Below are 27,662 nucleotides of genomic sequence, written 5' to 3' on the forward strand. Positions count from 1 at the left end.
GACTTAGAGTCTGAGATCACCTCTGATAAACTCCACGCCCTGGGTCTGAAACAATTTGCTTATAAATCCTTGGTCACGGATGCGGCTAGACTGATGTTCCGGGAACAGCAGGGTCGTCTGTATGATGTGGGGGACAAAGCGGGTAAATTGTTGGCATGGTTGGATAAGAAAGAGAGAGCGAATCGTGTGGTGCCTGTGATTCAGTCGTCGAATGGTGTCGGAGTGACAGACCCGGTTGGAATAGTTGAATGTTTTGCTGAGTATTTTCGTGTGGTGTATACCCCTGTGTCTGGACGAGATGTGGCTGACTCTCGCCTTTTGTTGCGCGATATAGCTTTGCCCAGTGTTTCCGATCTGGACCGTGTCTCGTTGGAGTCCCCTTTTACTACGGATGAAATAGCGACTGCCATTCGTTCGCTCCGTTCGGGCAAGGCATTGGGCCCGAATGGGTTGCCAATTGAGCTGTACAAGTTACGCCCTGACAAGGTAGCGCCCTATCTTCGTGCCATGTTTTTGGAGTCCCGGGAACGGGGTATTCTCCCGTATGACCAGCGTCTTGCCACGATAGTCGTTATTCCTAAGGACGTGAAACCGCGGGACCTCTGTTCGTCTTATAGGCCCATTTCCCTCTTAAATGTTGAGCCTAAGGTCCTGGCTAAGCTCCTGGCAACCCGCCTGCTGACGGTCATTAGCGACTTGGTTCACCCGGATCAGTCCGGATTTATCCCGCATCGCAACACGGCTCTTAACCTACGTCGTCTTCACGGCGCTGTTGCGAGGGCGGGGCTTCTGACGGAGCCGGCCATTTTGGCCTCGTTAGACGCCTCGATGGCTTTTGACACGGTTGAGTGGCCCTATCTTTGGGGAGCTCTCGAAAAATTTGGTTTTGGACCTGAATTTATTGGATGGGTGAAGTTGTTGTATGTGGAACCCTTAGCGCAAGTGGTGGTGAACGGTAGAGTTTCTGTCCCCTTTAGCCTTGGTAGAGGGACCCGTCAGGGTTGCCCCCTGTCTCCATTGCTTTTCGCGCTGGCCTTGGAACCGTTAGCTGCGTGGCTTCGATGGGAACCCTCCCTCAAAGGGATCCGTTGGTCACCGGACTTTGAAGACCGCGTCTCTCTTTACGCGGACGACATTCTTCTTTATTTGACATCCCCGCGTAAATCTTTGAACGTATTATTCGATGTTCTTACTTCGTTCGGTGCTAACTCAGGCCTTGTTATTAATTGGGCTAAGTCCTGTGTGTATGTTCTTTCGGGTGTTTTGCCCTCCTTGCCGGCCAGATTCCCTATCCAGGTGGTCCAGTCTGGCTTCAAGTATTTAGGGATTTTTATTACCCGGGATTCCTCCCTCCGGTTTGAGCGTAATCTCCTCCCCCCGCTTCTTAGATTGCGACTGGATGTGGCCCGTTGGCGTAAGCTGCCCCTGTCTCCTCTGGGTAGGGCTGCTCTCTTTAAAATGATGTCTTTGCCGCGGTTCCTCTACGCCCTTCAGAATTCTTTCGACGATGTTCCTGCTACTTATTTCAGAGAAATCGAGAGTCTGCAAAGACAATTGATTTGGGATGGGCGTCCACGTATAGCCCTTCCGAAACTTACTATCCCTTGGTACGACGGGGGCATGGCACTCCCCGACATCAAGAGGTACTACTGGGCGGCCCAGCTATCGGCCATTAACCATGCGATGTACTCGCCGGGTCGCGATCCGGCGTTTGAGATGGATAGGCTCCAGTTGCCGGGAGGGGACTTTAATAGAGCGCTATACTCCAGATCGGCCGGGCGCCATCTTGTGGGCCCGACCGGGGCAGCGGTCAACGTGTGGCGTGCAGCGAATGTGAGTTTGGGATGGGAGAATCGGCTGACGCTGGCGACTCCGCTTTATGCTTCTGAACGTTTGGGATGTCTCTGGTCTTCTAAGGGCTTTGACCGCTGGGATGTGATCGGGATTTGTAAAGTGGGTGACGTTTGTGTGAATGGTCGCGTGAAATCGTTCCAGACCCTTAAGGCGGAATACGACTTGAGTGATAGAGAGTTTTTCCGGTATCTGCAAGTCCGACATGCCTTGGCCTCGGTTCTGACTCCTGATGTGGCCCTGCCCGAGTCTTCCCCCCTTGAAGATCGTATACTAGATGGACATTTGCCTGACAGCACCATCTCTCTCATCTACAAGAAGCTGATTCATAATCGCGCTGATTTGTTGGTCCGACTCCGAGAAATGTGGGTAGGTGATGGATTGGAACTAGATGACGAGGACTGGCAGTCGGCACTCTCCTCCCCGAAGGAGGTCGCCATTCCCGCCCGTCTTCGTCTGGTGCAACTTAAGATCCTCCACCGGGTGTATGTGACTGGTCCGCGTCTGGTCGTGATGGGTTTTTCCCCTGATGGCTTGTGTAAGCGTGGCTGTGGGATGAGCGCTACCTTTATGCACATACTTTGGGAGTGTCCTGTGGTGGCTGCTTATTGGGTGGATGTGCTTGCGTTGATGACTGAGGTGACTGGTGTTGACCTGCGGCCTGAGGCCCGTCGATGTCTGCTGAATGTGTGGGAACCCTCCGATTACTCTGTGGCCCAGACTAGATGGGCGACCCTGGGTTACATGGTCGCGAAGCGTGACATTGCGCAACTCTGGGGCGCATCCCGACCTCCTGATGTTTCAGTGTGGGAGGACAACATGGACTGGTCCATGTTCCGTGAGAAGACAGTCTACATGGCTAGGGGCAGGCCGGGGGTGTGGCCGAAAATTTGGGGTCAATGGAATGCGTACCGTGGAGAACTTTGTACCCCTCCCTTGGTTGCCACCTCCGATGTTACCCTGTCTCCTTAGGCTGACGTTCCCGAAATTTTTCGCTCTGTTTTAGGATTTTCCTGTCCTCCCTGCTCCCCCCCCCCTCACGGCCTTCCCGATTTTCATTGATGTATTTTTGTTCTCCTGTTTCGTGACCTCCCCCTCTGCTATTTGGGCTGACTTGATTATTGCACTCGCCTTATGTTTGTGTTGGTTACTTTTTATGTTTTATATAGAAAATTGTTGTATCCTGTTCTATGTCTGTAGCAATTTCGTTCTACGATTTGCCTGACCTAGGAAATGATTGTTTATTTCATGTGTCGTACTATGCGACTTAGCGGCCAGCCCGTGTGGTTGTGGGCCCATCTATGTAATTTTATGTGATTGCTCAATAAAAGTTTTTAACCAAAAAAAAAAAAAAAAAAAAAAAAAAACAATGGCTTATTTATTCAACAACTTCCATTGTATTTGACACTGCCAATGTGTAACTGGGAAAGATCCTTACTCTTCAGAATGAGAGCCGGAACTATTAAGTTTTCACTCTGTTTTCCTTTGGGACACAGCATATCTGGAAATATTCCGTGTCCTTGTGACGGAGTCAGTAAACAAAATGACTTGCACTTCTTTTTCATTTGTAAGTTTTATATGAAATATATTAAATGGTTTCTAGCTCCATATTTTAAAAAACGTAGACCGCTTTCCTTGAATCAGTCCTATTTAATGCTCCTAAAATTAGAGGATGATGAACTTATATTCCGCACAAGTACTTTCTTACAAGTTATTTTTAATGTACGTAAAACTATGGAATGCCCCTGATTTATCTGCACTTTTTATGACTGTTGACCTCCTCTGCACTTTATATAATAAGAAATATGTTACTCAGTAATTGTATTGATATGCACTTTATAACATTTATTACATCTATTGAAATTTTAAAAATGTTGATTCGTATTTTTACTGTGCTTTTATGGATTTCTTGTAATCCGAATAAAGATTTTGAATCGAATCGAATCACTGTGCCACCTGGCACTAGGTATTCATTTACAGGGGATTATATACATTACAGGGCCAATCGGGCCACTGTTAATGCCATTAGCACATATGTAGTGAAAACAGAACAACCAGTAACTACTGGTAAATATTGCACTTAGCACAAATGCATTAGACAGAAAATCTCATTGGCAGTGCATCAGACCCATAACACATCATCCCCCGCATAGGCATAATCATAACTGCACCTAGCGCAAAGCAACCAGTAACTAATGGTCAAACGCTGTACTCAGTATAAATCACATTATGCATAAAACACTTTAGGCATAAATCAGCAGTGCATCACAGTAACACTGGTAAGGTATACACATCACCTTAGGGCCTTACGCCCCACCTGAACACAAGGTGATCCCATGTCAACTAGCCTTCCTCGGGGGCCCGTCTTGGGCTTCCCCGCAATGCTCTCTTTCCTCCAAAAGTCAGGCCTCTATGAGTACAGGGCTTCCACCACCCGGCCCTCTAATGGGGCGAGGGTGCAACTCACCCTCGTTTTTCTGATGCACATAAGAAATGCCCCGTCATTGCAGCTGCCCGCAATCTGGCAGCACAGCTGTGCACACAGATAAGAACCAACTGTGTGCTGTGTCAGCCCCACTCGCCGTGAGGCCTCCAAACTGGTGCCCTTGCTGCCAATGCAGCAGAATCCAATGTGCACAATGCAAAGAGGGCTTCCTCTGAGGAGGAATCCCTGGCTCTCGCACTCACATACAACACTCCCACCCCCTCCTCTAATCCTCTAGAGATCACAGGAAACGAAATCCTAGCCATCCTCCAAGACCACAACTCTACCCCAGCCATCCCCCGTCCGCTAAATACGAGTCCCGAACACCCCATCAGCACGGTCACCATCAACCTAAACAGGCCAGCTACCCAACACAACAGAATTGTGGTAAAAAGCAATCTAGCACCTGTAGTTCTATCTGTCCAGACTCCTGACTCTCCTTCCGACACCCCCTTATCTGGTCTTTTAATTAACTGCCGTTCAGCAGTCAAACATACCGCTGACATTGCTGACCCTGTCCTGGTCAAAAACCTAGACCTAGCCATACTAACAGAATCCTGGCTGAAGGAATACTCTTCCCCTTGCCTGGATATATTTGTCCCGCCCAACTACAATATCGCCAGACTGGATAGACACTCCAATAAGAAAGGAGGAGGCATAGCCTGCATCTACCGATCCTCCTTGCTGGTCACAGAACTTGTAATGGACACCTCAGACTCCTGCGAATACCTCGCACTCTCCGTCTGCAGCAACTCATTACACCTATGTAACTTGCACATCTTCTACCACCAACCAGGTCCAAACGACGCTTTCACTGATCACCTTCTGGAAATCATGACAACAAAGATTTCCTCCAATGCCACAGAGGTCTTCCTGGGTGATTTTAACCTGCACTGGAATGACGCTAAAGATCCCTACGTCAATGTCATCAAAGACCTTCTAACTGACCAAGCCCTGACCCAAGCCTGTTCTATGCCAACCCACTCAAAAGGAGCCATCCTTGACTGGATCATTTCAAAGGAGTCCGCTGTCAAGCTTATCTCCATAGACCCCTGTGACTGGTCTGACCATCACTCCATATACTTCATTTTACTCGGGACCCGCAAGACAAAGTTGTCTCAACTGGTGATTCCCAAATGCTGGACCAGAGACACTAAGAACCTAGACTTTATGAAACTGGAGGCTCGCTGCAGATCTGACCTACCCCCCCTTGCACATAACCAAGGTTAGTGATCTCAATGAGCACTACTCATCGTCCATTTCAAACATTCTGGACGACCTTGCCCCTCTAAAACTAAAAAGGACACAATTCAAAGACAGAAACCCTTGGTGCACTAGCTCCCTTAACATGGAAAGGAGATCCCTATGTCAATCTGAAAGAAGTTGGAGACAACACCCCTCCGCAGCGCATCTAAAACTTCTGCGCCAGGCGAGAAATGCCTACAACAAGCACATCATCAATTGCAAAAAAGAATACTTCAGATCGGAATTGGGGAACGCCAAGAATAGGCCCCAAAAGCTCTTTGAACTGGTCAAATTCCAATCTAATAAACTGGCTAAAACACCGAAAGAATCTCCCAAATCGCTAATATCGTCAGATGAATTTTCCTCCTTCTTCGCTGATAAAATCACGGCATTAGGAATTGAACTCAGTACCACCACCTGCTCCCAACACCCGCCTGCTCTGCCACACACTTCCGCTCCTTCCATCCTGGCCTCTCCTAAAAACAAAGCCCGCTGGACTGACTTCGAATACTATAATGAAAACTCCATCTCAAAAATCCTCTCTACCTTTAAACCAAAGAACCACTTCAATGATCCGTTATCTTCCAACTGCCTTGCCGTTGCCTCCCAATCCATCATTCCTTGCTGGACTACAAATATTAACGCCTCTCCCCAGCAGGGCTTGATCTCGGACCCTTTGAAAGCCGGCCAAGTCCTCCCCATCTTGAAAAAACCTTCACTGGACCCAGCCTCCCCAGACAATTTCAGACCTATCTCCAATATCCCGCTACTAGCCAAAGTATTGGAGAAGTGTGTTCAACAGCAACTTAGCCAGCACATCAACAACTTCCACCTACTAGATGACTTCCAATCTGGATTCAGACCAGGGCACAGCACCAAAACCGCTATGCTCCACATCGTGGTCAATGCCCTCCAAGCCCTAGACCAAGGCAAAACCTGCCTTCTAATCCTCCTTGATCTATCCTCCGTCTTCGATACGGTCAACCATGAAAAACTACTTGAACGCCTCAGACTCAGGATGGGTCTGCATGCCGTGGTACTAGAATGGTTCAGGTCCTTCCTCCACAACCGCTCTCAGAGATTCCTCATCAATGGAAAACTATCAGTTCCTGCCCCGGTCACAGTCGGAGTCTCCCAAGGTTCAACCCTCTCTCCCACCCTCTTTAACCTTTACCTAGAGCCACTCACCGAAGTTCTCCGTTCCGCCAACATCTCCTACCATATGTATGTGGACGACACCCAAATATACATCAACATCTCCTCGCTCAATGAGATCCTCTCCCTGAACGAGACCCCGAAATTAACTGTCCAATAGCTAGCCAATAACCAACTCAAACTGAATGCAAAGAAAACTGAATTTCTCCTAATCTCCCCATCAAAAGCCAACCCGGAGACTCAGCCCTGGATTACGGCCATCACAGCCCTGAACTGCCCACCGACCATTGTGGACTCTGCCAAATCCCTGGGCATAATCCTCAACAGTAACCTCAATATGAGAGACCACATTAACTTGATGGCCAAAGCAGCCAGATTCCACTTGAGCTACCTCTAGAAGCTGAAACCTCTCATCGATGCACCAGACTTAAAAATGGCATTTCAGGCATTTGTCATCTCCAGACTGGAATACGGCTGTTCCACCCTCACAGGATTCCCTAAGACCTCCTTAGCGCCTCTAAAAGCCTGCCTCAATGCGGCTGCCAGACTACTCACAGGTACCAGGATGTTTGACCACATCTCTCCACACATGAAAGCGCTAAACTGGCTCCCCCTAGAGGCCAGAATCCAGCTGAAATTGGCTTGCACTATACACAAGGCCCTATACACAAACTCCCCTGCTTATCTGGCATAGAAATTAGTGATATCCAGGGGAAGCAGGAACTCTAGGTCCGCCAGAAACCTCCTGCTCCAACCTGCCTCCTTTAAAAAAAAAAAAAAAGAACCTACAACAGGGCGTTCACCGGAGTAGCACCAAGATTTTGGAACTCTCTCCCACCTTTCATTAGGAAAATCCCTCTTCTAGCCACTCCAAAAATGAGACCAAAACCTTCCTCATGGCTAAATTCCTTGCCTAAGGCCTACCTGCAACCACTCCATTGAGCGGGCTACTCTATGACTACCGCCTTCCCATATCACCAACTGCCCACAACGAGAACATTTGGAACCTTGTTTTTGCTTCTGACTCTGACGATGATTGTAACCATACATGTTGATCTTGTTTGTCCCTGCACCTTAATCATTTTGTTTGTTCAACAATGTATACCATGTAAAGCGCTCTGATACCCTCACGGGTCATGTTCGCGCTCTATAAAACACAAAAAGAATAATAATAATAAGAAACTCACCCACGTCTCCTTCACTGGAGAATGCCCCCATTGCTGCGCTAAGCATGCAGATGCTCGTGATCGTTCGGAGCAGCTGTGACCATGCTGAAAATTTGGAGCACTCCTGCTCTGGGGCCTCCGTCGAGGTTATACCCCGAGCTCTTCTGCACCAATAGCCAGATCTAGGCCCCCCTCCCCGGGACCTCTCACTTGCATACTTGTGGCGCCTCTGTCCCATTCTGACGAGTAGACCCTTCTCTGGTCCTTTTTCTGGCTACTGGCCCGACCCCCAGCAGACTCCGGCAGCACGGTGGGTTCTTCTCGTGAATACGGGAGCCCCGTCCACGGTCAGGCTCCTTCCACCTGACTTCCGGCCTCGTTGATCACGGAGCGAAGTCTCAGTTGATTCCACAATCTTCTCTGGCCTCTGGACATGGCAACGCAGGGTAGGCTCTCGCCTGAATTCAGGCTCTGCGGCGTCTCTCCTAGTTGCAAGTTCCACGCTCTCTGCCAGGCTCAGCCTTCGCCTGGCTTCCGCTCTGTTTCCTCCAGCCAGCCCCGCCCACGGTCAGGTTCTCCTTGCCTGATGTCTGGTTTGCTCACGAGTGGCCACGGAGATCAGCACACCCCGGGGTGGGGGCTCAGCCCAGACTTCTCCCGCAAAATGAGTGCTCCTTTGGCAGTTTCCTGATGCACAATGCCCAAAGGTAACCAGGGAGAGAATGTCCCCAAAGCAAAGGGGAGGCACCTCCTAAGGCATCCAGCGCTCTCTTAGCGCTAAGCCTGCTAAGTACAGCAGGGCAGGATCCGCCAAGCCCTGAGGGGGATGGATCAAGCGCTCACGATGCACTGCACCCCAAATCACAAGGGGCAGAGGTGGGCCCAGGCAGGCCAGCTCACATGGCCCTTTAGCAGAGGGAGATCCTTTGTGGCGGTTCCTCCTAGCGCCCAGCAGTCCTTCAGCTCCAAGTAGGTACCCTTTACATGGGGCACAGCCCCAATACTTATACTACATGTCCTCTTTGTTCTGCCCTGGCACAGGGCTTGGGACCCATTTCCAAACAGTTCTGGGGGGCACTTAACAAGTGTACAACAGTCCCCATTGATAAGGTAGGTCTTGGCCCAAGACACACCACAGGGGGCGGAGCCAGCATTGTACTAGGCAGGCACAGACTTATTTAGGGTCAGGGGTTACTCCTCCCACTACTCCAAATGCAGATCAGGCCGATTCAGCCTAGCGCTGACTCACACAGCCCCTCTGGCGCCACTGCACCTCACCGGCCCCTGTCACTCCAGAGCCAGACATGTAATACACATCAGGCAGGCACACAGATACATAGCACACTGAAATGCCAACTGTTAAAAGTGGCATTCCTAATATAGCGATAATAAATCCGTGCACACCATTACGCATCATTTATTACCACTATTCCAAACTTACCAAACTTGATCACTCTACTCCTCTCAGATCAGGAATTACCACTGAAACACATATCATGGAATCCCCAATGTATACCTATGAGAGGGCAGCCTCACAATAGTGAGAAACCAAAATGGCTGTTTGCCAATACCAGGACATGCCACACAGTTAAGGCACATGTCCTACCTTTTACCTACAATGTACCCTACCCATAGGGCTAGCTAGGGCCCACCTTAGGGGTGACTGATATTTAGGAAAAGGGGAGTCACAGACGTGGTACCCACTTTATGTGCCACATCACAGCGCCAGTAAACTGCGCCCACAGGCCCTGCAATGCCAGAGGCCTGAGACAGGTTTGAAAGGCTACTTTGGTGGGTGGCGCAGTCAGCGCTGCAAGCCCACCAGTAGCATTTAATTTACTGGCCCTTGGTTTCTGGGATACCGCTTTACAAAGGACTGATAGGTAAATTCAATATGCCAGACATGTGTAGACCAATCTTACCACGTTTTACTGTAGATAGCACATGCACTTTACACTGGACAGCAGTGACAAAGTGCCCAGAGTCCTAAAACCACCAACACCAGGTCAGAAAAAATACCAGGAGGAAGGCAAAAAGTTCAGGGATGACCCTGCAAAAAGGGCCAAGTCCAACACCTGCTCACAAGAAAAACTTGCATCACAAGCACTATGTGTCTCTCTTTTCAATTACTTTCAAGCCAAAATCAAAGTAATTTAATATAACTTCCCTAGTTCATCGGGCCAGGACTGCAAGGAGATTAAATCTAATTCACCTTCTTCTAACTGCACTACAAACGGAGGCAACTTTTAGCAATTTCTCACCTGAGTTAATCCAGAAAGCTCTTGTCATAGCTAAATCACGATCTGCTTTGGATATTTGGTCCCCCAGGATCTTTGCTATCTTGTCTTATCAGCTGGTCCCTGCCATATGCTCTCTATTTAATGTATCCATCAATACAAGGAAGATCCCTGTGGTATAGAATGTGACACAGGTCATGCCGATTCAAAAGAAGGCTAACCTGTCTCCTGTGAACCTAATCAACTATTGGCCGATTTCACGGCTTCCTTTACTGGGCAAGCTCTTTCTTGGAAAGCCAAATACAGAAGCAACTTATGGACTACCTTGAGGCCAATAAGATTCTGGACCCATCGCAATCTGGGTTCAGGCCTTTCCACAGCACAGAGACAGCCCTGGTAGCTGTCGCTGACTGTATCAGATGCTCCCTTATTACCAACATTCCATCCTTGCTTGTGTTGCTGGAGTTATCTGCGGCATTTGATCCTGTATCTCATTGTAGGTTGATACAAAGCCTTAAGGAGATTGGAATTCAGGGCTTAGCATTGCATTCAGGTGAAGATTTTCTTAGCAATAGAACCCAAACTATCACTTTGGGCTCCTAAGAATCCTGCACCATGTTACTGGACAAGGGTGTGCCACAGGGCTCGTGTCTCAGCCGTACGCTTAACATCTATGTGGCCCCCCCATGCTAAAATCATCAAAACCTTTGGATTAAAGTTAATATATTATGCTGATGATATGCAGCTAACAATCTCCTTTGATGAAGATCTAGGCAAAGTTAAACAATGTTTTTCATCTGAGATCAAAGCAATTGTCTACTGGGTGACAGTTAATTGCCTCCCGTTGAATGCAGGCAAAACTGAGATTATGTTGTTTGGCAACATCTTTGAGTCTCCGACCGATGGTCTCTGGAACTTGGTGCAGTTCCTAGCCCCAAACAAGGAGTCAAGAACCTGGGTGACCGATTGGATCAAACTCTTTATATGAAAGTGTAGGGCTTGTCTACTACTAGCATCTGTTTTTACTTGATGCACCTGTTGAGGAGAGTTTTCACTTTCCACCCTCTCACAGTGAGGAAAACTCTAGGTGCAAGCATAAGTCAACAGTCATTTGGTTTATGGCAATGCCATTCTGGCCTCTGCAAATGAGATGCTATTATCTAACTTTAAGTTGTGCATAATACCACTGCTCATCTAATTTGCAATCTCCCAGCTGGAGCGGCATCATCTCCCCATCTGAGTTCCCATCATTTGTTACTGATCCCAAAAATAATTATTTTTAAAATCTGCTGCTGGACACACAACTCTCTTATAGGGAAAGGTCCAGCTACCTATCTCCTAAGTTCACCTTCTATTGTTTAGCCAGACTTCTAAGATCCAGTGAAAGAGCTTTGTTGAAGGTCCCACAGGTCAGAAGGACCCACACTGGGGGCAGGTCTTTTTCTTACCTAGCCCTTCTGTATTGAAACCGGTTACCCCTCCATACCCTACTATGCACTTAGCATCTCCAATTTAGGAAACTGCTAAAGACATTGCTCTTTTAATTCTGCAGTTTCAGCTACTGCATGTGTTTTTTGCTCTGCACCATGTTGCCCCTCTCTGGGTGATTTGTGCGCGATATAAATGGGAGATTTTTGGGCACGATAAAAATTATATTAACATAGCATATGAACATAACCTGGCTTGGAAATGACAAAACTGTGGATTGGGTGTTATAGAAAAAGTTGCAATGAAAGTAGCTCTCTTTCACTACATTGTTGTGAACTACTTAAATATTGGTGTTTCTGAGCCACTCTCATAAGAAAATAGCCGTAAATTAATTTAAACTCTTTTATCACACATGTCTCTGTATTGCAGGCTGCAATGTGGAGAATGCATGCTACACTTTGGGCATCTGTGCTGAGCGGACGGCGATTCAGAAAGCTATCTCAGATGGCAGTAGGAACTTCAGAGCCATTGCCATCGCAAGGTAAGCTTTTAAGTGTGAAATACACTGTTTTCAACTTGGCATTCTCTCCGTACCACTCTCTTTGGGAAATAAGCAGGCAAGACAAGATTCGGCAACTGATGTCAAGTGGTGGTGACAAATTAGATTTCCCTCAAGTGGAATTTTGGCTTAGGCGCTCCACCCTCGAGAGTTACTAAGTGGATGACTGTTTCAAACCTGTTCTGAGAGGTTACCCCGGGGCAATTGGGACTCACAAGACAGACTAAGTGCTGTTTGAAAAAATATGCATGAAACTTTCTAAACAATAAAGATTCATTCACCTCGACTTCCTTTGTTGCAAGTCTTGCACCGATCCATCAAGCAGGGTCCAAGGAAAAGAGGGCAGGAGGGGGTGGTCCCAAAAGTGCAATTCTCATGTGACTTCCCCAAGGAAAGATTTCTCTCTGATACAGGAAAAAATGTCTGAACTGAATTACATCAAATTTGGAAAAAAGTTAGATATGTACTCAGGAAGAATGCTTTCAGTGATTTGGTGTAAATCTATTCGGCTGTTCTCAAGAAATTAGCATTAAAAGTGGGGGAGGGGACTCAGGTTGGGCATAAAGGGTTTAAATGTTAGGTATATCTGGACTGTTGGTGTCCAGCTTTTCTCTAACTGGCTAGTTTAAAGTGGAATAGCCAAACCTTATTGGCTGGCCACAACATGAGCAATATGTTGTGGCAGCCTTTACATCATTTACGGACATGGTAAATGGTTAAATAAATGTAAAAAAATACATATAGGATGAGCATGCAATGACCCCCAGGGCGTTTTGAAATATTTAAAGAGTTTTTTTTCAGGACTGATGGTAAAACTGGTGTCTTTTTAGATGACATATTTAAACAATTGAAGAGTAAAGTAAATCGATTTGCAAAATATTTAAAAATCAGTTTGGGTGGGAGAAGTTACTTAACCCATATCATAAGGAAAAACATGTTTGCTGTATTTGCTCGTTCATACTGGAGCACATGCGGGCTATAGCTAAAAAAGATTTTGCATACCCGGTCGCGAGACATTTTGCAACTAAACATCAGAGCGATAGAAATCTCCTCAAGTACTTTTGTTTAGATCAAGTACCTGATACACCTAGAGGGGGTGAAGGTTATTAAAGCTCAGGAGACTGGAGTCGAGATATATAGTAGATATGCAAACAAAGGCACCGGGTGGGCTCAATAGTGGTGAGGATTTGTCCATACACTTGTGAACCATGAAATGAACAATGAACTCTGTTGCAGTGATGGAATATCTTTTGATACAATGTGTTAGATGAATTGTGAATTTTTGTATATTTCGGCAGGGACCTGTGGTATAAGATATTCATCCCACGGAATGAAAGGATTTATTGATGTATATATAGGAGATTTTGATTTCACAGGCTATGTGTTTAAGATAGTAATGTTTGAATGTAACTTTTATTGATTACAAAAGAGAAGGGACGTGGCAACCCATATGGGTTGCTTTGCCGATCCACGGCAAGATAACATAGATTAAAACTATATGTTTTATAATGTTTAAGACGCAATATTGATGCGCGACTTAGACGAGATAATGTGACAGAAATTGTATGTTCTGCAATGCATTTTAGCATTTACAAGATGGCGCCCATGTATTTTCTAAGTGAGCGTGGTCCCTCATTTGTGTCATTGGACCGTTGGTAACTGTTTAAAAAATGGTGGCGCGCAATGCGCGAGTGTTTGACATGGAAGAAGGGAGTGTTCTCCCGAAACGCGTCTGTCTAAGGCGTAATTAAACCCACTTTTCTTGCTACTGTTCCCGTGAGTGCTATTCGTTTTTTTCTCAGAAAGGAGAGAAAACTCTGAGCCTTCATTTATTTCACGGATACGCCACCGTGTAGCGGCACCCGCTCACAGAAGTGACTCGTTGTTTGGTGTAACCTTGGAGCCTGGATATATATATATATATATATATATATATATATATATATATATATATATATATATATGTATATATATATATATATATATATATATATATATATATATATATATATATATATATATATATATATATATATATATATATAAAAAAAATAATGAAAGGAAAACATGCTGTTGAGGAATGCATTTGAGAAAGGCTACACGCCGAAACCGGTCATGCAAGCCTCAAGAATAAAACTACTTTTGAAAAACCCTACTGTGTCCTGTGGTTCTCTGCACCGTGAAAGGAGGAGAAGCTAAATTTATATATATATATATATATATATATATATATATATATATATATATATATATATATATATATATATATATATATATATAAATATATATTACCTACTGGCGATAACCAGTAGGTATATATAGTTAGGACCTAGCTACCATAGGAAATCCGCAACATTCTATCGGGAATAACTTTGGCGCCGGTTGAGGAATTTGCGTGTAATTTTCCAAAATTTGGCCAGCTCCGCTGCGCTCCTTCCCTGCAAATTTCGGGGGGATTCGTGAAGTGGGGGCTGAGAAAAAAGGGGGGTCCCAAAACGTGTTTTCCCCATGTTAATTTCCATAGGACGTTCTGACAAGGCTACAGCCCGAACCGCTGAACGGAATTACACCAAACTTGGCAAAATTGTAGGGACTGGTACGCAGAAGTGCCTTTCCAATATTTGGTGAAAATTGCTCCAGTGGTTTTTATGAAAATTAACTTCAAAAACACATAAATATCTGGGCGGATCCTAACCACACATCTCATCGTGAGATCTGATTGGCTGTCAGCACTTCATCCAAGAAGTGTTGGCAGCCATCTTGGGACCAATATATATGATAGCACCTCATTAAAAAGCATTGTAGTTAATAGAGGGTTTTAGGACTTTAATTACATTATAAATCATTTGTTGATGGTACCATACTCATTTTAGGATTTGTGGTGTGTTCTAAGGTGATTTTACCATGTGAAAAAGCCTCCTGCTGGGATATCATGAATCATGTTTGAAAGAAAACTATTATCTCATGCTTTTCCCACAGTGGTTTGGAAGGGGATCTATAAGCTAAACTGAAAGTATATTTTCTGTAAATTCACATTATCTTTCTCAGTCATGTGAGAATGAAGTCTGACATTCTCAGTAAAACATGTACATCCAACAAGGACAGAGACTGTCAGTTGATTCCTTTGTGTTCTACTGCAGCCTCCTAGAGTGTTCTAAAGAACAACTAGAGCGCTAACAGTCCTACTTATTACAAAGGTATGGCACACCTGAAGCCATCTTGATTGGAATAAAGTGGTAACTCTTAAAACATTTAATTTAAAAAGGAACAAAATGAAGGGGTATATTTTGCCATAGAAAGTATGATTAGTGCTGCAGAAAGAAAAATTAGGGCACATTTTGAGTGACTTCCCAAATCCTCTTCTATTTCATTAAAAAATTCTTACATGCAGTCTCCCAAGATGGCCACCAGAGACAAAAGAGCCCAAATGTAGCCCAAATATCACCCAGATGTAGCCCAAGTATAGCCCAATGACAGAATGCCCCAGAGTGTTCTAAAGTACAACTAAAGCGCTAACAGTCTTACTTATTTTTTTATTTTTTATTTTTTTTTGTGTCCTCATATATGCCACCAGCAGATATAACCTCTAAGTGGGATAACTCCGTGCCATTTGCACACTTAGTTTTCTTAGATTCTGCCCTTGATGGAATGTGCAAGCATATGGAGATCGCCCAGAGGCAGGCTATTTCTTAGTCCTACTCCCCCTTCGACACGTTACCTGGGAGGACCATGCCTATAACCTCTGGCATAATCATTGGACTTCGATTATCTTTCGGCCCAGGATGTTAAAGCTGACCACACTTTGCTAGCGCTTTCGCCACCACACACCATGTCCGACTGACTAATCATCATAACATTCCTCAGGCAGTCTGCGAATTTTGGGAGAGCCACCGACTTCCACTCTCTACATATTTCTCTCCTAGCAATCACAATGACATAGAAGATAAATTGGGTAACTGGGTCGTTAAGCACGTACCCCGGAGGGAGCCCGAAAAAGATTAATCTAGGGCAGCATGTAATTGATGTTAACAAAACCTCTTCCAAAAACCGGCACACCTGTCTCCAGTAACTGATGATTTGTGAGCACTCAAAAAACATATGCAGATCGTCAGCTGCTCCCAGCTTACATTTTGGGCAACAGTACCTCTCTGCTGATAACCTGGAGAGCTTGGCGGGAGTCCAATACACCCTGTAGGTTGTAAATAGGTGATTCCTTCTGAGGTTAGCTGGTTTAATTGTCTTTTGTGAAATAACAAATGCATCAGTCCAGATTTTCCTAAGCTCCTCCGGGTCCCCTACTATATCTCCACTCCAAAGGTCAGGTATTTCGGACGTTAAAGTGTCTTTTGCCCCGATCAGAGTGTTATACCAGAAGGCAACCTCACGTCTCCAGACCCCGCCTCTTTCAATAAGATCTAGAAATTGGGGCTCCTCCTGCGTCCCCCAATCTTGTCTCCCCCACCATGAAGACAATTAATAAAACTTGAATCTTGTTAAGGACCCCCCAGTTAAATTAACCAATTAGTCCCAGTCTAACAATTGGGTGTTAGTACTAAGGTCTGCCCACTTTACTACCCCCGCCTCTCTCAATGGGGTTGCCAATCTGTCCAACAGACAATCGGGGGTACCGGGTGAATCCCAGATGGGAGCGTGCATATTATAGTAGGGGATTTGCGAGATTTTCCGGAGATACAGCCAGGTTCTTAACGATGCCTGCAGGATTTTCAGGCGGACCTTTTTGTAGAATTTTTGATGGGCAAATTTGTACAGAAAGAAGTCTGGACTGAGTGACTGGTCAGATAACATAGCCTGAAATAGGCGACCGTGCGAGGAAGAGTCGAGCCTGTTCGCCAAAATTCTAAAGTTCTTAAGCTGAAAGGCGTAACAGTACGTCAAGAGATCTGGTAGTGCAAGGCCACCCTGCTTCAGCCCCCTTCTCAGCTTCCTCCAAGCAATTCTAGGAGATTTTGTGGCCCAAATAAATGAACCTATTTTCCCTTGTAGCTTAGGAATGTCCTTGTGGTCAAAAGATAATGGTATGTTGTTAAACAGAAAAGTTATTTTAGGTAGAATGATCATTTTTATAAGGTTCACTCTTCCATAGATGTTCAAAGGAAGAGTCCCCCACCTTGATAGTAACTTACTAACTTCCTTTACTACCCCCTGCCTGCTGGTTTTGACGGTGTCTGCTAGTTTCTGTGTAAGCTGTATTCCTAAATACCTCATTTTTAGTTTGGCGCCCTGTACTGGGGGGGAACTAGTCCAGCTCATAATTTCGGTCTTCTCCTTATTTATTTTATACCCCAACACCCTCCCAAATTCTTCAGATAATTTAAATAATAAGGGGATCGATTCTATAGGGTTGATAGTATAGAGGAGAAGATCATCTGCGTATAAGGCAGTTTTAAGTTCAACTTCCCCCATTTTAAAGGGCAGGATATTAGGCTCAGATCTTAGGGAACACACAAAGGGCTCGATGTAGACGTCGAACAGTAGGGGAGACAGGGGACAGCCCTGCCTTGTGCCTCTGGAGATGTTGAACCAATCCGTCATGCCCCCGTTGATCAGGACTCTGGCACGAGGCTCTTTATATAAAGATTTAATTCCTTAGACGAACATGGATGGGAACCCCAGCTTAGCCATTGTCTCCCAGAGGAAAACCCAGTTTACCTGGTCGAACGCCTTAGCGGCATCTATCGCTACTATTGTAAGAGGGAGGCGCCTTTCTTCTGCGAGATCTATTGCCCCCAAAACCTGAAAAGTGAGTTCGTTAAGCTGTCGACCTGGTATGAAGCCTCTCTGATCCTGATGAATTATTAACTTAATGGCTTTTGCTAGCCTGGAAGCTAGTAACCCAGAGAAGATTTTCAGATCAGCGTTCAGAAGAGAGATCGGCCTATAAGATTCTAACCTCTGGGGGTCCTTATTTGGTTTTACTATTAGTACGATAGTAGCTTCGAGCCAGGAGGTAGGTGTGTTTTCCACTTGAAGAAGAATTCTATTAAAAAGTGGTACGAGGACGGGCAGGATTGCTTCTAAGTTATCTTCGTAAACTTCCGATGGTAGACCGTCTGGGCCTGCCGCTTTCGCCCGAATCATCTTCTTCAGCTGCGCCCTCACTTCCGCTTCTGTGATCTCACTGGTCAAAAAGGTCTTTGCCTCCTCAGGTAGTTGGGACAGATCTATCTGGCCCAACCAAGAATCCACTGCGTCTAATTCAATGCCACCGACCTCTTGGTAAAGGTCCTTAAAGAATCCTCTCGCTTCCTCCCTGATCTGATCATCTCCTGTTAACACAATCCCAGATACTCGATGGATTAGGGAGTCCATGTTGTTCCTACTCTTATCAGCCCTTGCTTTCCAGGCAAGAAGGGCTCCACATTTCTCCCCATATTCAAAGTTCTTTATTTTGCTAACTTCCCATCTGTCCTTGATGACTTTATCACTTCTTGCCTGGAATTGAGATTGGAGATCCAGAAGTTCTTTTTCTAGCCTAGGAATGCTTTCCCTATCCAACCGGACTGCTGTCTGTAACTCCAGTTGCTTCTTTTTGATTCCTTCGAGGTCTTGAATTTCTCTTATTTTTAATGATTTTCTTTTAAAAGACATCAGGGAACTCAAAATGCCCCTTAGGTACGCTTTGAAGGAATCCCAGACAAGTTGTTCTGAGCCGGTGCCTATGTTAAAAAGGAAAAACTCAGATATGCTTTCATTGACCTTGGACATAGTCTGATTTTGCAGCAAGAGGGTTCTGTCCAGGGTCCATCTGACCGCAGTTGGCTTAAATCTGAAGTTTAATGTGAGCTCTATCGCTGAATGATCTGAGAGACCTAGCGGAAAATGGGTTACTGACACTATGTCCGGGATTAAAGTACGATCTAGTAAGAAATAATCAATTCTTGAGTAGTGTTTGTATTTCTTGCTGTAAAAGGTATACTCCTTAACAGCACCGTACTTAGCTCTCCATGCGTCTAAGATATTAAAATCTTTCATAATGTTTCTTAAAACTAGGAGAGAGTTTTTTGGGGTAGAATATTTCACTCTGGAGGTACGATCCAACAGGCTATCAAAAACCAAATTAAAGTCCCCTCTTAATATTACTGGCGCATTATACTGTAATAGACTTCCCTCTAGCTTCAAAAGGAAGTTGGAGTTATCCTTGTTGGGCCCATAATACACCGCACAGGTATAAGGGGCATTATCTATTAACATAGCCGCCACTAACCATCTGCCGGACTGGTCCGTGTCCCATTTCCGGATTTTTATCCCCTTATTGGCTCTTGTGATAATAGCTATCCCCCTAGTTACCCCCGTCTGCCTTGAACAGAGTACCTCTTCTACCCAACCTAGTTTACCAAAAACCTGTTTACATAACTTTGCCTCTAAATGAGTTTCCTGTAATAGACAGACTATTGCCTCTGAGTTTTTTAAAACTTCACAGACCCTAGCTTGTTTCTTTACGCTCCCAACTCCATTAAGATTCCAAGAGAGGATTTTCTTACTATTCAGCATACTAGCAGCCATGGTAGTCTATCAAAAGTAACCTTCCCACCTTTCAATATGCTGAATGACTTGCTGGTTTTTACATTATATGAGGACTTTTTATTTTTACCCTCCCCCCTTGACCCAACCCTAACCCTCCCACGGGGAACCCTCCCATCAGAATAGGCGCTGGCCTCGCCTATGGGGAACCCCCTGCTCCTGCGGTACTGCACCCTCTTATATGACTAAAGCAGGATTTTCGTGTGTATGTAGGTTTTATTATTTTTTTTTTCCTATGCCCCTTTTTTTTTTATACCTGTGCTCTTTTTTTTTTTTCAAGGAGTTACTACTTGTGAAGGGGAGATGCTATTGCTTGCATATATTATTTAAGCAGTCAATATGGGGGAGACCCCCCTTTTTTTCCCAACCTTCCCTTTTCTTAACCTCCATCTGCTCTGTATTAATCTCTGTGATTCCTGATTTCTTATACACTTTTAACTCTATTAGTGACTGTCATCGACTCCCAATTTAATTCACCTCTTAACAACTCCACGGATCAGCTGACTTATACCCTTATACTGAGCTATTTTCTCATTTTTGACAAGAGATCGTCTGCCTCCTCTGGGTAGTTACAGTTATAAATTTTATTGTTCCACATGACCTTTAGCAGTGCAGGGAACTTCATCTGAACCTGCGCGCCTAATGCCCTGAGTTCTGGCACTCTGGGCAGTACGACCTCCAATATCGGAGCGGATTAAGTAAGGATTGGCTCGATAGTGTAAGGGAGATTTGGAGAGGCACCTATTTAAAACGAGTTCCTTGATGCTGTAAGTTTGGAAGCTGACCAATATTTTCCTTGGGGCCTTCCGATCAGGATGTAGCCTGAAGGGATCCCTGTGCACTCTCTGGATTTCCGACTCCAAATCAATGTCTGGCCGATCCTTCAAGACCTCTTCTCGTAAGAGCTTGCACACAAAGCCCTTAATATCCTCGACTTCCTCTCCTTCTGGTATTTTCAAAATTCGGAGGTTGTTTCTGCGTGTATGCATCTCAAGTTTCTCTATGTCCATCATTAAAGACCGATTTTGTGCCTTTAAGGAACTTATATCTTTGGCGTTATCCAGCGTGGAATCAGATAATAGAGAGACCTTAGATTCTAAAACGTTTGTACGGGCAGAAATGTCCTCTAATTTTGCCTCGAGGTGGTCGAATCTATCGTGGAGGCCCCTCTGATTGCTTTCTGAGACCTCAAATTTCCTCAGGAGATCCTCCCTGAGGGACTTGAATAAGGAGCTGATCATATCTCCTTCAGAGTGAACCGTTGTTGAACCCCCATGAGTAGGAGTCGCTGAAGCCTGTGTCTGTGATGGTGATGGAAGGCTAGACAACCCCGTTGATTGAGAGAGCGCCGGGGAGCCCTGTGTGCTGTCTACATCAGGCTCGGCAGACCCCTCTCTACCAGTTGTTGTTAAGGTCGCTGACTCCGCATCATCTTGAACATTTTCAAGAGGTGTATACCGGTTTTCCAACGTTATTACTGCTGGCTCAGGTTCGGAATCAGGCTGTGACTGAGGCAGGGACAGAGACTGAGACTGAGACTGAATAGCCTCATTCGCTTTCTCCTTTGGACCCGCCACGCGCTCCATAATTTTGAAGTAGGCTTCAAGCGATGGAGTATTTCTCTGAGACTGTGGCTGGCAGGTCACCTTTAATGTCCCAGCTTTCTTAACCCCTATCTGTCTCTTCTTTTTAAACGGGGTTACAGGGGATGGACCACCTCTCTCAAAGCTATCAGCAGAGTTCAATAGCCCCTTTGACTTCAGGTCTTGCTTGGACCTTAGTTGATATCTGTTTCTGTTAACTATAGATTCTTTCCCCGAGGTGTCACTTAAACACTCAGCCGATTGAATAGGGACTACTTTAGAGCTAGACCCCCCGACCCCCACTATAGTAAGCAATGTCCCGCTCTTTGTTCCAGGTAGAGGCTGAACTGATTGAACAGAAGACAACAGTTGTAAATCCATGCAGCCCCCCCTTTTTTGGAACTGCCTTACCAGTGTTGTTAAAGCTGACTCCGCTTGCTGTCTGCTCCGAGAATTTGACCCGAGACCGGTAAACAGGCCCACGAAACTGGATGGTGAGGTTTGCAGATTTCGCACGACCCCACAACCTCACCCATTGCTTGCTGATTGAGCACGTCGGCTTCACTGATCCTGCTGATCCCGCTCCTGACGCTGGCCGAGAGGAGGATCGACTATCGCTGAACTCGGCTCTCCCCCTGACACCGCACGCCATGCGTCTCCGGGGTCCTAGCGCCTCCGAGCGCTGCAGTCGGCTCTCCTAGGGGAACAACAAAACGTGTCTGACAATGGCCAAAGGTAGGAAAAAGAAGTAAACTGATTATCTCACCGCATAGGCAGAATAAGGCCCGCGTTCCTCTTAGTCCGTTATTTGGCGTTCGCCCTCTACAGTACCGCTGAGCTACGGAGCTCTGCGACGGGCGTTAGCCTGCCGCCGCCATGTTCCCTCTCCTCGCCAACATGCTTGACCACCAATGTAACAGGACAGAGACTGTCAGTTGATTCCTTTGTGTTCTACTGCAGCCTCCTAGAGTGTTCTAAAGAACAACTAGAGCGCTAACAGTCTTACTTATGACAAAAGTATGGCACACCAGAAGCCATCTTGATTGGAATGAAGTGGTAAGTCTGAAAACATTTAATTTAAAAAGGAACAAAATGAGGGGGTTCATTTTGCCATAGAAAGTATGATTAGCAGCAGACTTCCCTGGTGAGCAGTAGCTTTACTACAGTGATCTAATGAGCAACTAGAGTGCTAACATTCAGAATTTATGGCAAATGTGTGACACATCTGAATGCCTTCTTGATGGAACCAAAGTAAACAAGCATTGAAAATGCAACAGATCTCGCCCTCGTTTAAGTTAAAGCCATTCTGTTTGTAATGAGGTGGCTTTTTCGCTTTGCTTTTATTAGTGTTTTTAAAACTTTCATGTAAATAACATGCATATGTATGCATATATGTATATGTATGCATGCATTTATATTTGTATTTATATAGATATGCAGATTATATGTTTATATATGTATGTATATATATATATACACATAAATGCATATGCATATATATGCGTGTATATGTGTGCGTGTAGAGAGAGGTAGAGAGGTAGAGGTGTAGTGGTAGAGAGGTAGAGGTAGAGAGGTAGAGACTAGTAGAGAGAGAAGTAGAGAGAGGTAGAGAGGTAGAGAGAAGAGAGTGAGTAATAGAGTAGAGAGTGAGTAGTAGAGAGCAGTAGAGAGAGTAGCAGAGAGTGAGTAGTAGAAAGTAGTAGAGTGAATAGTAGAGTGAGTAGTAGAAAGTAATAGAGAGTGAGTAGTAGAGAGTAGTAGAGAGTAATTAGTAGAGTGAGTAGTAGAGAGCAGTAGAGAGTGAGTAGTAGAGAGTAGTAAAGAGTGAGTAGTAGAGAGTAGAAGAGAGTGAGTAGCAGAGAGAGAGAATAGTAGAGAGTAGTAGAGAGTGAATAGTATAGTGAGTAGTAGAGAGTAGTAGAGAGAGTAGTAGAGAGTGAGTAGTAGAGAGTAGTAGAGAGTGAGTAGTAGAGAGTGAGTAGTAGAGAGAGAGTAGTAGAGAGTGAGTAGTAGAGAGTAGTAGAGAGTGAGAAGTAGAGAGTGAGTAGTAGAGAGTAGTAGATAGTGAGTAGTAAAGAGTGAGTAGTAGAGAGAGAGTAGTAGAGAGTGAGTAGTAGAGAGTAGAGAGTAGTAGAGAGTGAGTAGTAGAGAGTACTAGATAGTGAGTAGTAGGGAGTGAGTAGTAGAGAGAGAGTAGTAGAGAGTAGTAGAGTTGTAGAGAATGAGTATTAGACAGTGAGTATTAGAGAGTAGTGGAGTAGTAGAGAGTAAGTAGTAGAGAGTAGTGGAGAATATTCCAAAGTTTGGCACAGCACCACTTGCACAATAGGTCCAATCAAATAATATCACTTAGAGTCCTTATTGAAGCGCTGAATCTTGGTGTATATTCAAATGCTTTTATTTTCCTTAGGTTTATGTACCACAGCCAGCTGACGCGTTTCGTTCTGTACAACAGAACTTCTTCAGGGCGTTCTTATTTCCTTCAAGTTATGTCGGTATCCTGTTGTCATATAACTAGATATTTCTTCCAAATGTTAGACGAGACGTAAGTACATTCTTATTCAAAGTGACTAGGTATCAATTTTACCCACACAATTCGGGCAGACTTGAGTAATTTATAGCATCCTCAAAGTCGGTCTTTCAAAAATTCCAAAGTATAGGACATGATAATCCAAATCCAAATGTTTCTCAAGAAAAGTCATTTTCAATTGTTCGGAATTTCGGCGTTTGGGCAGATATGACCCAGGGACCCCTAGTATGCAAGGGGAATTAGTCCCCCCTCTGCAAACGCACCAGTGGCCTGCGTTGCAGAGAGGTGTAAAAAGAGGCATAGCCTCATTACATCTCTGTGCAATGCAGCCCCCTGACACATACTGGAGGTTCAAGGTGGGCTAGTAGGCCCCCAGGGGCCCCCAGTATGCAAGGGGAATTAGTTCCCCCTCTTTAAACATGAACGGGGGCTGCGTTGCAGAGAGGTGTAAAAAGGAGCATGGCTTCATTACACCTCTCTGCAATGCAGTCCCCTGGCGCATACTGGAGATTCCTGGTGGGCTTTCAGGTCTTATATAGTTAGGAATTAGCATTAAAAAAAACTTTGAAATTCACTGAAAAAAACATAGGTTTCAGGCCTTATATAGTTAGAAATTAGCATTTAAAAAACCTTGCAAAGTCACTGAAAAAAACATAGCTTTCAGGCCTTACATAGTTAGGAATTAGCATTTAAAAAACCTTTGAAATTCACTGAAAAAACCATAGGTTTCAGGCCTTATATAGTTAGGAATTAGCATTTAAAAAACCTTTAAAATTCACTCAAAAAACTATAAGTTTTAGGGGTGTTATAGTTAGCTGGACATTTCACTCATACAAAACCATTGAAATTGCTCCTATATAGTTAGTTGTACTAACTATATTTCGCGCACCAGCAATCCACTGCTGATGATGTCACATATTACATCATTCATGACATGGTCAGTGACATCACTGATGACATCTCAAATGACATCACTGATGACATCACTGATGACATCATCCAGTGAATGTGGTTTGCTTCGTTATTTAAATATGCATTATATATATAGCAATTTGCATTGAAGAATGAGTGGACTAGGTCCCCTTGAATACTGGGGGTCCCTGGGGGCCAACTAGCCCACCAGGAACCTCCAGTTGCAGAGAGGTGTAATTAGGCAACGTCCCTTTTTACACCTCTCTGCAATGCACCCCCCTGGCGAGTACTGGAGGTTCCTGATAGGCTAGTTGGCACCCAGGGACCCCCAGTATTCATGGGGATTTAGTTCCCCCTCTGAAAATGCGCCAGGGGGCTGCGTTGCAGAGAGGTGTAATGAGGCCACGCCCCTTTTTACACCTCTCTGCAATGCACCCCCCTGGCGCATATTGGAGGTTCCTGGTGGGCTAGTTGGCCCCCAGGGACCACCAGTATGCAAGGGAACTTAATCCCCCAACTTAGAACGTGCTACGGGGCACGTTTGCACAGTGGTGAAGGTAGGGGGCGGGGCTTGAGGTGATATGTGTGCAAACATGCCCTGTGGCACGTTTTAAGTTGGGGAATTAATTCCTCTTAAATCCAGAGATCCCCTAGGGGCCAACTAGCCCAACAGGTACCTCCAGTAAGCGCCTCGGAACTGTGTTGCAGAGTGCTGTAAAAAGGGGGCATGGCCTCTGAACACCTCTCTGCAACACAGCTCCCTAGCTATAAAAAATTCCTCTAAAATCAGCCGAACTACGAATTCCAATTTACTTACCTGTTATCAGGAGAGACCTCAGTGTTGCATCTTTCAGCCCACTACTGATCCTGAAAAGTAATTCTAACCATACTTTCAGTAACTTGAATTTCTTTCCTTAGGCTAACATTGGCTGGTTTCACTTGGAAATTCTTCTAATTGTGGAGTTTTGGAATTTAAAAAAATTCCCCTAAAATTAGTCGAACTACGAATTCCGATTTACTCACCTGTTATCAGGAGAGAACTCAGTGCTGCATCTTTCAGCCCACTACTGATCCTGAAAAGTAGTTCTAACCATACTTACAGTAACTTGAATTTTCTTCCATTGGCTAACATTCACTGGTTTCACTTGGAAATTCTTCTGTGTGGAGTTTTGGAACTTAAAAAAATTCCTTTAAAATCAGCCGAACTACGAATTCCGATTTACTCACCTGTTATCAGGAGAGACCTCAGTGCTGCATCTTTCAGCCCAGTACTGATCCTGAAAAGTAATTTTAACCGTACTTACCAGTCACTTGAATTTCCCTCCATAGGATATCATTGCTTGCTATATAAAATATATATAAATAAAAAAATATATAAAATAAAAAAAAATATTACAATTTCAATATTTTTTAAACATTTTTTTCAATTTATATTAAAAATATGTAATGTAATTAAAAAAATAAAATATCTAAAAATAAATACTTTAAAACAATGTAGTAAATCAGTATAAAAAAATAACAATTAATACATTTAAAAATTATCATTTATAAAACCTTTGAAATTCACTGAAAAAAACATAGGTTTCCGCCACGTTATAGTTAGGAATTAGCATTTAAAAACACTTTAGAAATTCACTGTAAAAACCATAGGTTTCAGCCACGTTATAGTAAGCTGGACATTTCACTCATACAAAACCATTGAAATTCCCCTGTTATAGTTAGTCCAGCTAACTATAACTTGCGCGCCCGCAATGCACTGCTGATGACGTCACATATTACATCACTCATTACATGGTCAGTGACATCACTCATTACATCACTGATGACATCTCAAATGACATCACTGATAACATCACTGATGACATCATCATTGTGAAAGAGTGGCAGACCTCCTCTCACCCTAATATAACCGTTGATACACACATTGAAAAATAGAAACTAAAATGTTCAAAACAATGGAGATACCAATACCAGTTAGAATAACCTATTCAGTAATTCCAAAATCTACATACACATCCACTCATTCACCAACAGTTCTATATAGTCACTCATACATGTACTCACTCATCATATGTACTCATACACCTATACATCCAGTGACACACCTACACTCATACATTGAGTTACTCACACACATACTCACACATGCAAATGAACTATCAAACATCCATTTACTTGCATATACAGCTATACACACACCACTACACTGTCCGGGCTCCCCCCACAAGTACCTGTTTCTTGTGGTGGGTCCTCGCAGAGATGACACGAACTGCCAACCCCACACACACACCACCTTGCTCTGATTGGGTAACAAGACCAGGAATGGGGTGCGAGTGAGGATGGCAGCCAAAAGGTCTGGGCAGGAATGCTGGGTATGCAGGTGGGGGCAGAGGTCCCTCTCGTGGGTAGTCCCAGGGCACCAGCTGAACGGGGGGACAAGGGGACAGTAATTAACTACCGTTCTCTAGCATGCAACACCACCACAACACTCATAAGGGACACAGCTTACCTCCTCACAGCTACAGCCGCCCTGCTGCCATCAAGGATAAAGACAGGAACGTATCCACTAGCTCTCCAGGAAGCGGATACAACGAAAATCAAGTGCTCCTGCGCTGCAATTAAGGTAGGTGCCAAGCGCTCCTTGCGCTACCACAAAGGAAATACCAAGCGCACCTGCGCTATAAACAAGGAAAAAACCAAGCGCTCCTGCGCTGTAAACAAGGCGACTGCCAAAGTTCCCAGCTCTGCCACTGGACAAATAGTCTAGCGCTCCTGGCGCTGCACTGGTCAATAGTCTAGCACTCCTGGCGCTGCACTGGTCAAGTGTCTAGCGCTCCTTGGGCCACGATGGTCAAGTGTCTAGCGCTCTTGGCGCTGCAAAGGTATTTACGATATGCGCTCCTAGCGCGGTCAGAGAAATGAATGCCAAGCACTCCTGCGCTACCACGCGGTGTTGGAAGCGCTCCTAG

General features: G+C 44.8%; 1 protein-coding gene across 1 annotated transcript in view; it reads left to right on the forward strand.

The window, feature by feature from the left end:
* The window catches only part of CDA (cytidine deaminase), a 169,974-nt gene that overhangs the window by 25,196 nt on the left and 117,116 nt on the right, over positions 1-27,662 (forward strand). The window contains exon 3 of the mRNA XM_078642999.1: positions 11,997-12,108. Within this exon, the coding sequence (XP_078499125.1) occupies positions 11,997-12,108 (112 nt within the window). The remainder of the gene's footprint in view (positions 1-11,996; positions 12,109-27,662) is intronic.

The sequence above is a fragment of the Lissotriton helveticus genome, chromosome 5_1 (genome assembly GCF_964261635.1).
Source record: "Lissotriton helveticus chromosome 5_1, aLisHel1.1, whole genome shotgun sequence".
Taxonomy (NCBI): Eukaryota; Metazoa; Chordata; class Amphibia; order Caudata; family Salamandridae; genus Lissotriton; species Lissotriton helveticus.